Source organism: Pinus tabuliformis, chromosome 5_2 (assembly GCF_031772625.1).
Source record: "Pinus tabuliformis cultivar Carrire ecotype Pingquan chromosome 5_2, CPIR1, whole genome shotgun sequence".
In the NCBI taxonomy this organism is placed as follows: Eukaryota; Viridiplantae; Streptophyta; class Pinopsida; order Pinales; family Pinaceae; genus Pinus; species Pinus tabuliformis.
The window spans coordinates 1,086,791,431-1,086,806,381 of NC_142306.1; the positions used below are offsets into that span (position 1 = coordinate 1,086,791,431).

At 36.2% G+C, this 14,951-nt stretch overlaps 1 protein-coding gene across 2 annotated transcripts; it reads left to right on the forward strand.

Moving 5' to 3' along the window:
- The first annotated feature begins 1,269 nt into the window (after positions 1–1,269).
- On the forward strand, positions 1,270–4,752 carry LOC149163037 (pentatricopeptide repeat-containing protein At4g33170-like). Of its 2 annotated transcripts, XM_089437507.1 has the most exons (3): positions 1,270–1,951; positions 2,170–2,262; positions 2,423–4,752. In XM_089437507.1, exons 2-3 carry the CDS (start codon positions 2,226–2,228, stop codon positions 4,633–4,635), a joined length of 2,250 nt encoding a protein of 749 aa, XP_089293633.1. In that variant the 5' UTR covers positions 1,270–1,951; positions 2,170–2,225; the 3' UTR covers positions 4,636–4,752. The 2 variants fall into 2 exon arrangements, with proteins under 2 accessions (XP_089293633.1, XP_089293632.1); XM_089437506.1 differs by having other exon boundaries at positions 1,270–2,565; positions 2,659–4,752.
- The last annotated feature ends 10,199 nt before the right edge of the window (positions 4,753–14,951 follow it).

Below are 14,951 nucleotides of genomic sequence, written 5' to 3' on the forward strand. Positions count from 1 at the left end.
CAAATACCATGGGGCTCCTTTGACAGTGCTAGTCAAGGAGATCCGTCAAACTATGAAGTGGGGCAGTCTGTATTGAAATCAAAACTATTCGAAGTCATGTATACATGCTCAACGTCTAACAATATATAAATTTAATCTGCCCGAAGTCAACAACAACATCAATGTGAACATGACTAAATAATTCAGGTACGAGCTAAAAAGAAAAAAAGCCACAGGTCCCAATGATGCCTAACATTAATAAGCAAATACCATGGGGCTTCTTTGACATTGCTAGTCAAGGAGATCCGTCAAACTATGGAGTGGGGCAGTCTGTATTGAAATCAAAACTACCACTATCCACTACAGTATGTCTGAGGAAGAGGAACTAATACAAAGACTAAATTTACTAGGCTTTATATTCTTTTATACATTGCTAGACATCTGGGCATGAACAAATTCAGGGTTATGGGGATTCAAAGCTTTTCATTGACTAGGCCAACAATAAAGTCAAGGTCAATATTCCCAATTTGAATCATATTTTGTGAGAAATATCAGCGAAAATGGTTTTCTTTGAATGGTCATCATTCACACACATATACAAGGAATTGAACCAAAAAGTTGATAATCTCTCAGAATATGCACTTCAACTTCCAGCTAGCTCATTCAAACAATATGAATTATAAGACGACTAAAAAATCAATAGAATAAAATTCCATTTCTAAAAACCATATGGCAATTGATAAAATATATCTTTAAAGTATAAGTCTAAAACTTCTAGGAAATAAAATCTCATTGTTTTTAGAGAATGAACTACACATAGAATCGAATTTTTAATTTACCAATTTAATATATAAACAAACAACAAGATGTATATTTTCATAATAAAATAATTTTAAAAAATATAGAAAAATAATTAAAAACAACAACAAACAATATATACACTAAAATGTACTCCAAATAATAACAATAAATTCTTCTACACTAAACAGGAAACACTAACATATTTATTATTCACCGTATACGGTCTCAACGTCCAACAATATATATATATATATATATATATATATATATTAATTAAAGTATACGCTTTCACAAAGTACATAAACATTACACACTACTACTTCTTTTCCTAAATTTGACAATATTAATTGAAAAACATACACAAGACAATCTTGCTTAAATTATCTATGTATGAAATTCTATATCCACTATGCATTAATTAAAAAAGTCAACAGATTTTTCAGTTTATCTAAAGGTTTAGTTGGTTTGTTTATTAGGCATAATGTTTAGAAGTATCAAGTTTGTTTGGTGTTTTTTTCTTCGAATTGGGTGAAGTTTAGGCCTGAACCAGCCCTGATGGAAACCATCTGCTCATCAGTAGAATGCTAAAATAAAATATAGAAGTCAATCTTAATTTCACGAAGAAGTTAAAAGAGTAAATTCTGAATCCAAATAAAAAAATTGGTTGAAATGTTTGGCAGTGTATCTCAGCGTTTAGTTGATTGCCTCCTTACCATCAGCTGTCGTATTTTTTCTGCCAAGTTTTCTTGATTACGTAAGTATCAAGTTATCTTCTGAAGGTCGAATTCTCGTTGGACTTCATTTTCACCTTTGACTGATTTAAGGTGATGCGAGTAGCAGTCATGGAAATTCAGACTGACAAAGCGTTTGATGGGTTAATTACCTCATAAATTACTCCTCACAGAACTGTTGCTAATGTGGAAGCATTGAATGAATATGAATTGCCAACGTTGTTACAAAGTTGGACGAATTATCAAAATACCTGTGTTTCAGCTATTCGGATTTAAATCCATCAAGTCTGCGGTTGTAAATGGAAGAACAATAGCTTGTGGTGTTGCTGCTGCTGATGTAGTTTTTGAGGATGATCTCAGCACAGCAGATGACGCGACTGACTCTTCACATTATGCTCGTCTCTTGCAGTTCTGCATCAACAATAAAGCTCTGGGGGAAGGTAAGTCCGTGCACGGTCAGATTATCAGTTTGGGAATGGAGTCGGACACCTTCTTGCTAAACAATCTTGTCAATATGTATAGTAAATGTGGTAATCTAGCGGAAGCACGCCAAGTGTTTGACAAAATGTCTGAACGAAACAGTGTCTCTTGGAATGCGGTTATTGCTGGGTATGTACAGCATGGGAATGGGTTTGGAAGTCTGACGCTCTTTTCTCAGATGCATCGGGAAGGAGTTAAGCCAACGCATTTTACTTTCGCCAGTGTTGTTAAAGCATGTGGGAACACATCATCTCTATCTCAGGCATTGCAGGTCCATGCCCATGTTGTTAAAAGTGGATTTGCTTCAGATGTTTTTGCAGAAAGTGCCTTCATTGACATGTATGCAAAATGTGGATATCTGGAAAATGCGCGCAAACTGTTTGACCAAATGCCTGAACGAAATGCTGTTTCGTTGAATGCAATGATTGCAGGATATGCTCAGCATGGGTGTGTGGAGGATGCCGTTGAGCTGTTTATGGAATTGCAGCGAACGGGGATGAAGCCGACGGAGTTCACCTATGCGAGTGTTCTCAATGGATTCTCTAGATCAATGGCTCCTGAACAGGGCAAGCAGGTGCATTCTCTCATTGTTAAATCTATGATTGAATCAAATGTTTTTGTGGGTAATGCTCTTGTTGATATGTATGGAAAATGTTTGTGCATTGAGGACGCCTGCAACGTGTTTGACAGAATGCCTGAACGAGATGTGGTTTCATGGAATTCAATGATTGCAGCGTTTGCTCAGAATGAATGCTGGGAATATGCCCTGGATCTGTTTCTTCATATGCCACTCGTAGGAGTCAGACATAATCAAACCACCTTCACCAGTATTCTCAAGGTATGTGCCAGCATAACGGCTTTGGAACAGGGAAAGCAGGTGCATGCCAAAGCCATCAAAATGGGTTTTGGTTTGGATGGTTTTGTGGGTAGTGCTCTTGTAGACATGTATGCAAAATGTGAGAACATATCTGATGCACGCAATTTGTTTGACAGAATGTCTAAACAGAACATTGTCTTGTGGAATGCAATTATTGCAGGATACTCTGAGGGGGTTGAAGCTCCAAAACAATGTCAGGAGGCTCTGGTGCTTTTCCAGCAAATGCAAAATGCATGCGTGGGATCAAATGGGTTTACGTTTGCCAGTATCCTCAAGGCTTGTGCCAATCTTCAAGCTGCAGAAATTGGCAAGCTGGTGCACACCCATGTCACCAAAGCTGGATTTCATTCTGATATGATTGTAGGTTGTGCACTTATTGGTATGTATATAAAATGTGGAAGCATAGAATGTGCATGTAAAGTCTTCCAAAGAATGCCTGAACAAAGTTCCATTTCATGGAATACAATGATTGCTGGATATGCTCAGCATGGTCAGGACAAGGAGGCTTTTGAACTCTTTTCCCAAATGCCACATCGAGATTTGGTCTCATGGAATTCTGTGATCACAATGTATGCACAGAACGGGCATGGCGAGGAGGCTTTGAGACTGTACCAACACATGCAGCAAGTTGGGATGAAACCTGATGAATTTACCTTTGTTATTGTTGTCAGTGCTTGTACTAAGTTAGCATCTTTGGAGCAGAGCAAGAAGGTCCATGCTCATGTAATTAAATATGGATTTCAATCAGAAATTTTTATTGGAAATACCCTAATTGACATGTATGCAAAATGTGGGAGCATAGAAGACTCAATCAAAATATTTGACAGAATGTATAGACGAAATGTAGTTTCATGGACCGCATTGATTTTAGGCTATGCTCATCACGGGCGTTGCAAAGAAGCCCTTAATCTTTTTGAAAGAATGCAACAAGAGGGCATTAAACCTGACCATGTCACGTTTGTTGGTCTTCTTTCTGCATGTAGCCATGCAGGACTAGTGGACGAAGGTCACTACTACTTTGATTCCATGAGTCGGGATCATGGAATTGAACCAAGAGATGATCACTATGCCTGCTTGGTAGATCTTCATGGTCGTGCTGGGCATCTGAATGAGGCAGAAAATATTATCCATGGAATGAAATGTGAGCCAAATGCTTTAGTGTGGCGCACTCTACTCAGTGCTTGCAGGATGCATGGAAATTTGCAGCTTGGAAAGCAGGCAGCTGAGCATGTTCTTGAGTTTGAACCAGAGGACTCTGCAGCATATGTGCTCTTAGCAAACCTCCATGCAGAGGCTGGCAGGTGGGATTATGTGGCCACAACAAGAAAATTGATGAAAGAAAGAAGGGTGAAAAAGAACCCTGGACATAGCTGGATTGAACTCAGGAATAGGGCGCATGTATTCCTTATGGGGGACAGACTGCATCCACAAACAGAAGAGATATATGAAAAGCTAAACATTTTGAGTATTGAGATGCAGGAGGCAGGATATGTCTTAGATACAAAGTACGTGCTACAGGATGTAGAGCAGGAGGAGAAAGAACATTCTATTAGTCACCACAGTGAGAAGCTTGCAATTGCTTTTGGGTTGATCAACACACCCAATGGAACACCTATTCGAATCATCAAGAATCTTCGTGTATGTAATGATTGCCACACTGCGATAAAATTCATCTCCAAGATTGTTGAACGAGAAATCATTATGAGGGATGCCAGTTATTTCCACCATTTTAAGAATGGGCTGTGTTCATGTGGGGACTATTGGTGATGCCAAGTAAAATTACATAAGATATCTTACTATTGGGCCTAGCTTGACGTGTTATGTTTTGGTTGTGATTTAAAACATTCTTTTGTGGAAGAGCCCTGAGAGGTACAAGTAGCTAAAATGCACATCATTTGCTTAAAGAAATGTCTCATGTTTCTGATCTCTAACATGATTTTTAAACATGTCTTTATTCTCAGATGAAATTCACACTCCTGATTTATTAAGTAATTGAGAAATCTTTGAAAACAATTTCACGCATTTTTTTTACTAAATTATCAATCCATTGTTAAATGCTAACCTTGCAAAAGGTCTCTAAAATCAGACTGTTTCCCCTGTTATGCCTAGGTTGAGGCTTATTATATTGCAAACCCCAAACGGCTTTAAATTTGGAAAGAAAAACTTAATTTCTCTAAAAAGTGTGGAACTTGAACAAGAGTTTCTTAGACATGCTTCAAGTGATAGTGGTTGATATTGATATAGAAATGGGGCCATGCAACAAATACTTAAAAACCATCAAGGACTGGTATCTACAATGGAATCTAATAGCTGCTTGAAGGTTGTGTTTCATCACACAAGTCTCTGCAGATTTGAGTCTCCTTGACACCAGTATGACATATAAACTTGACACTAGAGCATTCCATGTTCTGAGGGAAAATGTAACCAACATGGGAATACTTTCATATCTAGTGAAATGGCATAACTAAAAGCATAGTTGCCAAGAGACGGTGGTATGGGTTTAGGTATGGGTATGCCATTTTTGAAATCTGGGTACGGGAGATGTGGAGATGTTAATGAAAGTTTTAAATATAAATACAAATTGAAATCTGAAATTTTAAAATAATAAAATCATAAAATTATGTACAATGAACATTGAACAATGTTCGAAATTGAAATTACAATGCAAATTTCCAACTACTAGTCAGAATATTAATTTATTATATTCTATGAGTCATGACTATTACAAACAAGACTCAAAAAACAAAAGATAATATCCTGAGAAACAAAAGTAACAAAACTAATAGTAACTCAGAACTGCAATATCCTAAGTAGACATTTCAGCGTTCAACTTTCCAAGCCAAAAGTCAGGTATCCATCTCAATATCTGCTTCATCCTGTTTGAATTCACTCGCAATCTCTGATTATTCTAAGTCCTTCCTCAACACGCTCTCCAAGAACTCGTCATTCCATCTCTAGCTGAGGATCATTTGTAATGGAAGGTGGATCAATGAGGACATCTGATTCTATCTTTTCACACATAAGTGACATCATCTTTGAATTTGTCCCATCTATTAGGACATTCCTTGTACCCAGATCTTATGAGAGTGGTCGAAGGGTGCTATGAATGTATACTAGGTTCTCTGCCTTATTTAATCCAAGTTTGTTCCACCTTGACGAGTGGATAAAACCGTAAATGCTCCAATTGCTATCACATGAAGAAGAACTAACAACCTGTGAGAGTATTTTGTAGCAAATGAACATAACTCAGGGACATCATACCCATGGAGAAACCACCAATTTAGTGGGTTCTTGGTCTCATGCCTACCCTATGAAGCTACCATTGAAGAACTAACAACCTGTGAGAGTATTTTGTAGCAAATGAACATAACTCAGGGACATCATACCCATGGAGAAACCACCAATTTAGTGGGTTCCTGGTCTCATGCCTACCCTATGAAGCTACCATTTTTCCAAACACACCTCGCCCATGTGAAAATTGAGACTCCGATAGTCACTACCTGCTTTCCTGTGACATAGACTTTCTTCACTGCGTAAAGAATCCCTTCATAACCTCTCTATCAGTAAAAGGAGGCCTCTTGCTAGTCCTTTCAATATCATACCATTTAGCATTTAAGGTGTAAGAAGCCACATGGAAAGGTGTGTTTAAGTTGTTCGATCTGCCATGTATTTTTTAATCTATTTCTTGATATATGGAAGAATTCCACTTGTGTTGTTCTCCCTTGATTCTTTAACACATTGAATCAATATTTTCATAAAAAAATTCCTAAGCATGGGTTATCAGAGTCCTCATATCAGAGCATATTATAAATGGGCTTAAATGAAATCAAAAATAAATTTGACATCAAACAAAAACAATCATCAAGAATCGATTGTCTTACCTCCCTAACACATTGAATCAATATTTTCATAAAAAAATTCCTAAGCATGGGTTATCAGAGTCCTCATATCAGAGCATATTATAAATGGGCTTAAATGAAATCAAAAATAAATTTGACATCAAACAAAAACAATCATCAAGAATCGATTGTCTTACCTCCCTTGCAACATCAGATTCAAAAAGCTTTGGTGAAGCCCAGTGGTTACTAACCACAATGGAACATAAAACACCTTTAACTTAATAAAAATGATGAAGGGTGAAAACTGAAGCAAACCATGTATCTGCAATTTTGAGCAAGTCCTTTGATTGAACCAATGTTTGCATAAATTTTACTCAGGCATGGGCTATCAAATTCTGCATAATGAAGCATATCACAAGTAGGCCCAATGAAATCAACAATAAATTTAACATCAAACCAAATGCGATCATGAAGGACCAATTATCTTACTTCTCTTGCAACATCAGACAGATAACTTCAATGAAGCCTAGTTGTCACTAACAACGGTGGAACATAATGCACTTTTAACTTCATAAAGAAGTTGAAGAACAATAGAAAATGAAGTAAACCATGTATTTACAGGTTGGAGCAAGTCATTCTTTGGAAATTCGCAATAAATTGCCCATTAGTGGTGATTGTTGCATATGAACTTCTAGATTTTTCTCCCATCTTCAATTAGCTTTCCTATTTAATCAAATTTTCCAATGTCCTTAAGCGCATAATTCAATACATGCATAACACTTGGAGTCCAAAATACATTATTGATGATGATGATGATGGTTAATGTCCATTGAGACCAAACATTGGTCTATCGGACCTAAAGAAACAAATTATTTATTTTGATTTAAGATTTTATTCCTATGCTCAAAAAGCTTGGAGAGAAGCCTCCCAAGCTCACTATAATTTTGACATTGTAAAAGGCTAGGAAGGTCAGTATTGTAACAAAGATTGTGAAACTGAGATCTAATGTGGTTGTACGCAGGGCACTCTAAGAGGAAGTGGTTTTCATCCTCGATGTTCCTATTCTCACATATATGACAGATCCTTTCCATCCATGGCATTTTAGGAATTGCCCAATGACTTGTTTCACTATGAAGCTCATGAGAATTTGTTCTAATCTTTGCTATATTAATTTTCTTCTTTGAGCTAGTTAAAATAGAGAGATACTTTTGATCTTCTAGGGTGGGGTTGATGACCTTCTTATAATAACTTAATTTTTTTTTAGCCGCTTCTCACACCACATTTTTTCTTTGAACTTAGAAGTAACAATATCTTTAATGTTATTTATGTTTTTCAATGCATCATTCCCGTTGACCTCCCAATAGTTTAACCAGGCCCTTGTCTCTTTATGCCACCCCCGATTGAGCCTTAGGTGGTTTTGGCTGGAATTTAAAGCTAGCTTAGGAAGTCTATGATCGTCTATGTTATTGAGCTTGTGCTTGTATAGCAGAAACCTAATCATAGCTAGGCTCTCAATAGGGGAAATACCTGCTTCTGTAAGGAGAATAGGATAGGGTGTATTACTTTTAATTTTCAGGTTATAAGTTATAAAATGCTTCTGGATTTGCTCAATCTTTCTCCATGATTCTTTGGAGATGCTGCAACCCCAAACCTCACAACCATATAAGATAACAGGAGTGACTAAAGTTTCAAAGAGGAACTTATTTTTATCCCACATTACGAGGTTTGCTATTTTACAATTATTTTCAAGACCAAAATAAGCTTTCCACCCCCCATTAATCCTTTTCTCAATGCTATGGTTCCAGTTGAGCTTGTGATGAATATCAATTCTTAGGTACTTGTAGGAATACACTTCCTCCAAGTTATTATTGTCATACATAAAATTAGCGTAAGTGTCCTTCTTGGATTTGATAATCATAACTTTTGTTTTGTCAGTGTTAACAATCATACCCATGGTAGAGCAGAAACCCTTAAGAAGCCTAAGTTGCTTATCAAGATCAGATGGGCACCTTGCCAAAAGAACAATATCGTCAGTATAAAGAAGAAGGATGATGACTATCCCAGCTAAGATCGTGCCATCCCATCTTGCTTCCTCTAAATAGCCTTCAAGCTTATCGATGTAAATGCCAAATAGGGTAGGGGAGAGGGGGCAACCTTGTTTAACTCCGATGTGACACTTAATATCTTTCGACCACCCCTCATTGCTCTTTAGCTTGGCAATTACATTCTCGTATAACCTTATAGCGGCAGCTCTCAACTCGAGAGGAACCTTTAGCTCTTCTAATCTATTCCAAAGGTTGTATCTAGGAATCGTATCAAAAGCCTTTCTAAAATCCACAAAGCAACAAAATAAATTGGATTTATCATTACGACATTACTTTTGAACCATTGAACCTGCAACTTTGCAAATTGGGTTGCATTTGTAATAACCTAAACAACATTAGATGCATCCACCTCCTCAACAGCATCATATAACTACTACTTAAAAAATGTGGCTTTCTTATCATGATCTGAGCAATCAATTATCCTCAAGAAATAAGGCTATATTGTAGAAGATATAATAATGTTTAAAATAGGACGAGGACATGTATCAATCGAATCATCTATCACATTACATCCATCAATAGTTCATACTACTTTCATTGGTCACAAAATTTCCTTCTCCAAAATTGATTTCTAAGCGATTTAAATCCAACGATTCTATTATTAATGGCACAAATTACCACCTCAAAATATGATGATTGGGTAACATTAAGGGGAATTCCACATGCAAATAAATATATTACTGTAACTATCAACAACGTCTCTACCTTAGTTGTATTGAATAACCTTTTATGAGATGGCATACCCTAGCCTTTTATGAGATGATATACCCTCCATTGATTGAACACCATCATCATCACTCTCTAAATTATTATCATGTTCACTTGGTCTCGATGCATGATAGATGCATGCAGTGGTGACAAGAGGCATTTTACCCTCTACTATTTTATGCCCCCTCATACCATCCAATCTGTTATCTCCCATAGCCAGACAAGGATCTGCGCCTTTTCCTAGTGTTGGGAAAAAGTGGGCCTTGACCATTGTGCAAGTGCATTTTCAAAACACTTAGAAAAATTTTGCATGTAAGTTTGGTTGTTCCACCCTGCCCTTTCGGTCAAATTCCTCTCTCGTGATACTTCCAAAGTGGGTAATGGGGACTTGTGCTTTGTCCACTTGCCATTTTGAATCTCATAACTGCCTATTTATTTCAAAAAAGAAATGGATACTAATCTTGGAACTAAAAAGTTGAAAATACTAATAGTCATTATAATAATTCAGAATAAAAAGTGAACTTTGCATTGAGTTGAATTTTTAATAAAATAAAAATGTAGATTCTGCGCTATAACCTCAGTATCATATGTTGTATTGTATTAGGTTCCACTTTGTGATTTTCATCACATTGATGGAAATTTAATGTCAATTCCTTAGAGCTATTAGACCGACTTAGGGGATTCATCTTTATGGAATTCCTTATCTTCATTTCATCATATCATTTGATGGAGGCCTTTGGTTGGAGAAGTCTCACTTCTCCTTGGCTAGATGAATGTGCTTGCTACTTGATAGTCTTCCAACATGTGATGACCTTGTTAATCATCTCTTGGTTACACTTTTGATGAGTGTGGAGCATACTATCTCATTATGATGATTTGAGATATATACTTATCTTGATATGAAAAATTGACTAAGCATCTTCTGAAACTAAATTTCAAACTCCTTGATCTCAATGATGCAACTTTATTTGTCAAGAAGGTTGGAAAAAATGTTGTTTATCTTGTGGTATATGTAGATGATTTATTGATGACAGGGAACAACGAAAATTATATTGCATCCATAAAGAAAGGATTCGAAATGAAACATTTCGGATTTGTTCACTACTATTTGGGTATTGAAGTAACCCAACATCAGAAATATATATATCCCTCTCTCAAAAGAAGTACATTGGAGATTTTTTAAACAAATTTGGCATGGTTGAACGCAATCCTTTGTCCACTCCAATGGAACAAAATCTAAAGCTCACATCCGAAGAAGGAAATGAATTTGAGGATGCAATTGAGTATAGACAGTTCTAGGAAGTCTTAACTACCTCACTACTACTAAACGAAACATTTCATTTGTTGTTGGAATCCCCTCCAAGTTTATGTAAAAGCCTAGTGAGGGTCATTGGTCTGCTACAAAAAAGAGTTCTAAAGTACTTGAAAGAAACTCAAGACTTTGGACTCAAATATACATGAGTGGATGACTTCAACTGGTTGGATACTTTGATTCAAACTTTGATGGAGATAAGGAAAATAGAGTATCTACTTCAGGTTATGTTACGAGTCTTGAATCAGGAGTTGTCTCTTGGAGGTCACACAAACAGTCAGTTCTAGAAGATTCCAAAATAGATGCAGAATATCTGGCAGATGCAAAAGCAACCACAAAGATTGTGTGGCTCAGGAAAATTCTTGAAGATTTGCAGGAGAAACAAGTGCACTCTACTCTTCTAATTGACAATACTTTTGAAATTAAATTGGCCAAGAATCCAAAATTCCATGATCGAACCAAGCATATCAATACAAAATATCATTTGATTCGACATCATGTTGAGGCCAAGACTATTCACCTATGTCATTGTTCCACAAATGAGCAAATTGCAGACATCTTCACCAAAGCGCTTGGAAGAGAAAATTTTGAAAGATTTAAAATGATGCTTGGAATTACAAACACCCATTCAGATTAAGGGAGGAAATGTTGACACCTAATCCTCTAGGATTGGGCAAATATGTTGTAAATATGTCAATGCAAAATAAGAATAGGAAGATACCTTGTAATGTGAATCCCAAGGGTCTCTTTCCTATGTGTATATATTGATGTTCTTCTTACTAGAAAAATTAATATTCGGGAGTTACCATACATCCTGGTCTAACAATGTTAAACATCACGTGGATATCACCTAAGGTGGGGAATAAGTCTAATTATATTAGTACGCTCATTGATGTGTTATTTATTAATTTTGAGTTAGAAGGGGGGTACTACATATGATTTCATGGAAATCTCACATTTTTCCATAGGTTGGATCATTACTTTTGATGTAATAATTTGTTGGTGGTAGTGCACCTTAGGTTGATTAGGATTTATATTTTGTTGTTATCATGGTGGGGTTTTGATAGTGAGGAGGACATATTTATTTACATGTTACAACACTTTATTAAAGTGCACCCCTATTTGACACACATGTTCATAATGATTTAATATATGGGTGGCTAATTGGATGGGTACTAGGTTATATTTGAGCATTAACCTATATGCACATATGTTGAGGTTGATTTCATTGTTCAATGATTAAATGAATCCAATTTATCCAAATTTTGGTTAATAGTGTAACGTTTTGTTCGAACCCCATCTTGTAATTATTATTATGGCTTGTATTGTTGGGAGATGCCAACATAGATGTTATGTTAAACTTTGTTCATGCAATTATGTTTTTAATTTTAATGAAAATATTGTTAACATTGAATGAAGGGGTGGAGTGCTTACACAAATTATGATGCCATGAGAGGGAATCCATGAATCAGAAATGGAGAAAACCATTGCCAACTAAAATTCCTTACCCATAATTCCTTGTTGAGTTAAAAAAATAAAAAATAAAAATAAAAAATTTCCCATTTCCCGATTTTCCTAGAAATCAATTTCTGAGGGGGAATTGGTTGTTGAACTACCAACTTCCCATAATTATGAAGGTAGTTTGGAGTTGCACAAATTTTCGTAGAAGTATGGGCAATGTACCCATCCTAATATTTCAAAATAGACAAACGGAAATTTGATTTGGACCCAATAAATCTCATGCAAAAAACGGAGAGCTAGAAGATTTTTATGCAAAGAAGATGGCATGCACATGAATGGGTCTAGGGACCAAATCTGAGTGAGAATGTGTCAAAAACACCTTTCATTGGTATTAAAACTATGAGGAATCACTAATTCCACTATTATGAAACCAGCCCACAAAAAGCTAGAAAAGAGAGATAAACGCCTTAGAATTCAGCCTCTTCGAGGGGGCAACCTCCTTTACATTACATAAATGAAAAATTCTTGAACGATACAAATGACAAGACCTCTTTTCTATATATAGGAGTCTAAGGGGTTATAATATAATCAGAGCCGACATAAAAATAATAATGTAAGGGCACAATAATAACAATAGTGGGCTTCTATGGGGCATAATAGTAACAATATGGGGACTACATGGGTACAAAAATATAATAAGAGGATTGTACTAATAACAATAAGGGGTTACACTAGTAGTATAGGGGACTAACATGCCCCTCTCCTTCAAAAAGTGTTGTCCTCAACGCTTGAGTAGTTCTTGATGCTTCTGTATAAAATTCTTGTCCTCCAATGTGGAATCTTCAGCAGGTAAGTTCTTCCACTTGATGAGATACTTTGAAATTGATCAATTTCATAGCTGTCGGGTTATCGTTTCTGTGACTGCTCCAGGTTCCAATATGATTTTTCCTTCCTCTTCAAGTTCTGGCAATATTGTTTAAATTTGGATCTTTTGCAAATTTTGAATGAATGGCCACACTTCTTCATCATTCTTGCATTCATCCCTTACTTCGTTTATCCAATCTAGTTGGATAATATAAATAGCACAAAATAATGATTCCACATTCTCATCCTTTCTTGATAGTGCATCTGGAACAAAATTTTGCTTCCTTTTTCTATAGATGATGTCAAAGTCATAACCAAACATATTTGTGACCCATTTTTTCTGTTCTTCTAAAGATAATATTTGTTCTAAAAAGTATTTAAGACTATCATGATCCATTTTTACCTTGAAATGTCTTCCCATTGGGTAATGTCGCCATTTCTTAAGTGCATGTAGTATTGCCAACATTTCCTTCTCATAAATAGCTTGCTTGAGATGTAGCTGTAAAAATACCCAATCACCTACATCAAAACATTTTTCACTACGATGTTGATCTCCCTGTTTTTTCATTCGATTCTTCACCAAAGTGGCATTATCCTTTAAAAGTTGGAGAACATGTTGTTGCTGCTCGATGTGATACTTCACTGCTTGAACCTTTTTCTTCTTGATATGTCCTTGTATCTTGAGAGTTTGAGGAGTGGTAATTTCTTCCAATGCTTTACAAGATATGGTCGAATTCATTTCTTGATGCTTGATGTGATATTTCACTTCTTGAACATTTTTTTCTTGATATGTCCTTCTATCTGGATAGTTTGAGGAGTGGTAATTACGGCCAATGCATTACAAGAAATGGTTGGATTCATTTCTTCTTTCTCGATGTGATCTTTCACTTCTTGAACCTTTTTCTTCTTGATATGTCCTTTTATCTTGAGAGTTGGAGGACTGGTAAATTCTTCCAATGCTTTATAAGATATGGTCGAACTCATTTCTTCTTTCTCTGGGGTTGGGTCCTGGCGTATATCCTCCTCTTTTGATGTTTCTTGATCCTTTTCTTCCTCCTCTTCATACTCTATGTAAAATAATTTCTTCTCAGCACACTTATGACTTTTAGTGCATTTTCTATCACAATTGTAACAAAGCCCTTTTTCTCTTTTTTCTTCCAATTGTTGTGGTGTAACCCTTGTAGGTTGTGGAAGGCTGGGAGAAACAACACTTTCATCTTTATATTTATGAGGGGTAGACTTCCTTGTTGCCATAATCTTACTTTTCACTATGTAACAAAGCCTTTTTACTCTTTCCAATTGTTGTGGTGTTGCTCTAAAGAAGGTGTTTCTCTTTGTATCCTCATAATGTGCTATCATTTCCTCCGTGAAAATTGACCACGTAATAAGTTGTTTACGAGAACAAAGCCCTTTATACCATAAAAATTGATCCAGTTCTAAATATGAAGATGAAATACATACCTTTTGTAACAGTGGTACACCATGTACATCAAAATATTGCTCCATCTGAAGTATCCAATTTACTGGATCCTCGCCATCAAACTTCCTCATATCGCCTTTTCTTGATTTTAGGAGTTTGATCTTGAAATGACTATAACTTTGTAATTTTGGTTCTTCTAGTTCTAAAATTGTGACCTGCAGTAGCCCTATGGGTCCTCTTTCCAATGCCACCAGACTAATCCAAATTGGATTCTCCAAGGAAGAGTTATGCCAAATCTATCACAATGACCTGATTATAGACTAGTTCAGTAGAACGAACTTTTACGACGTACCACATGTCACTGTTTCGACCTT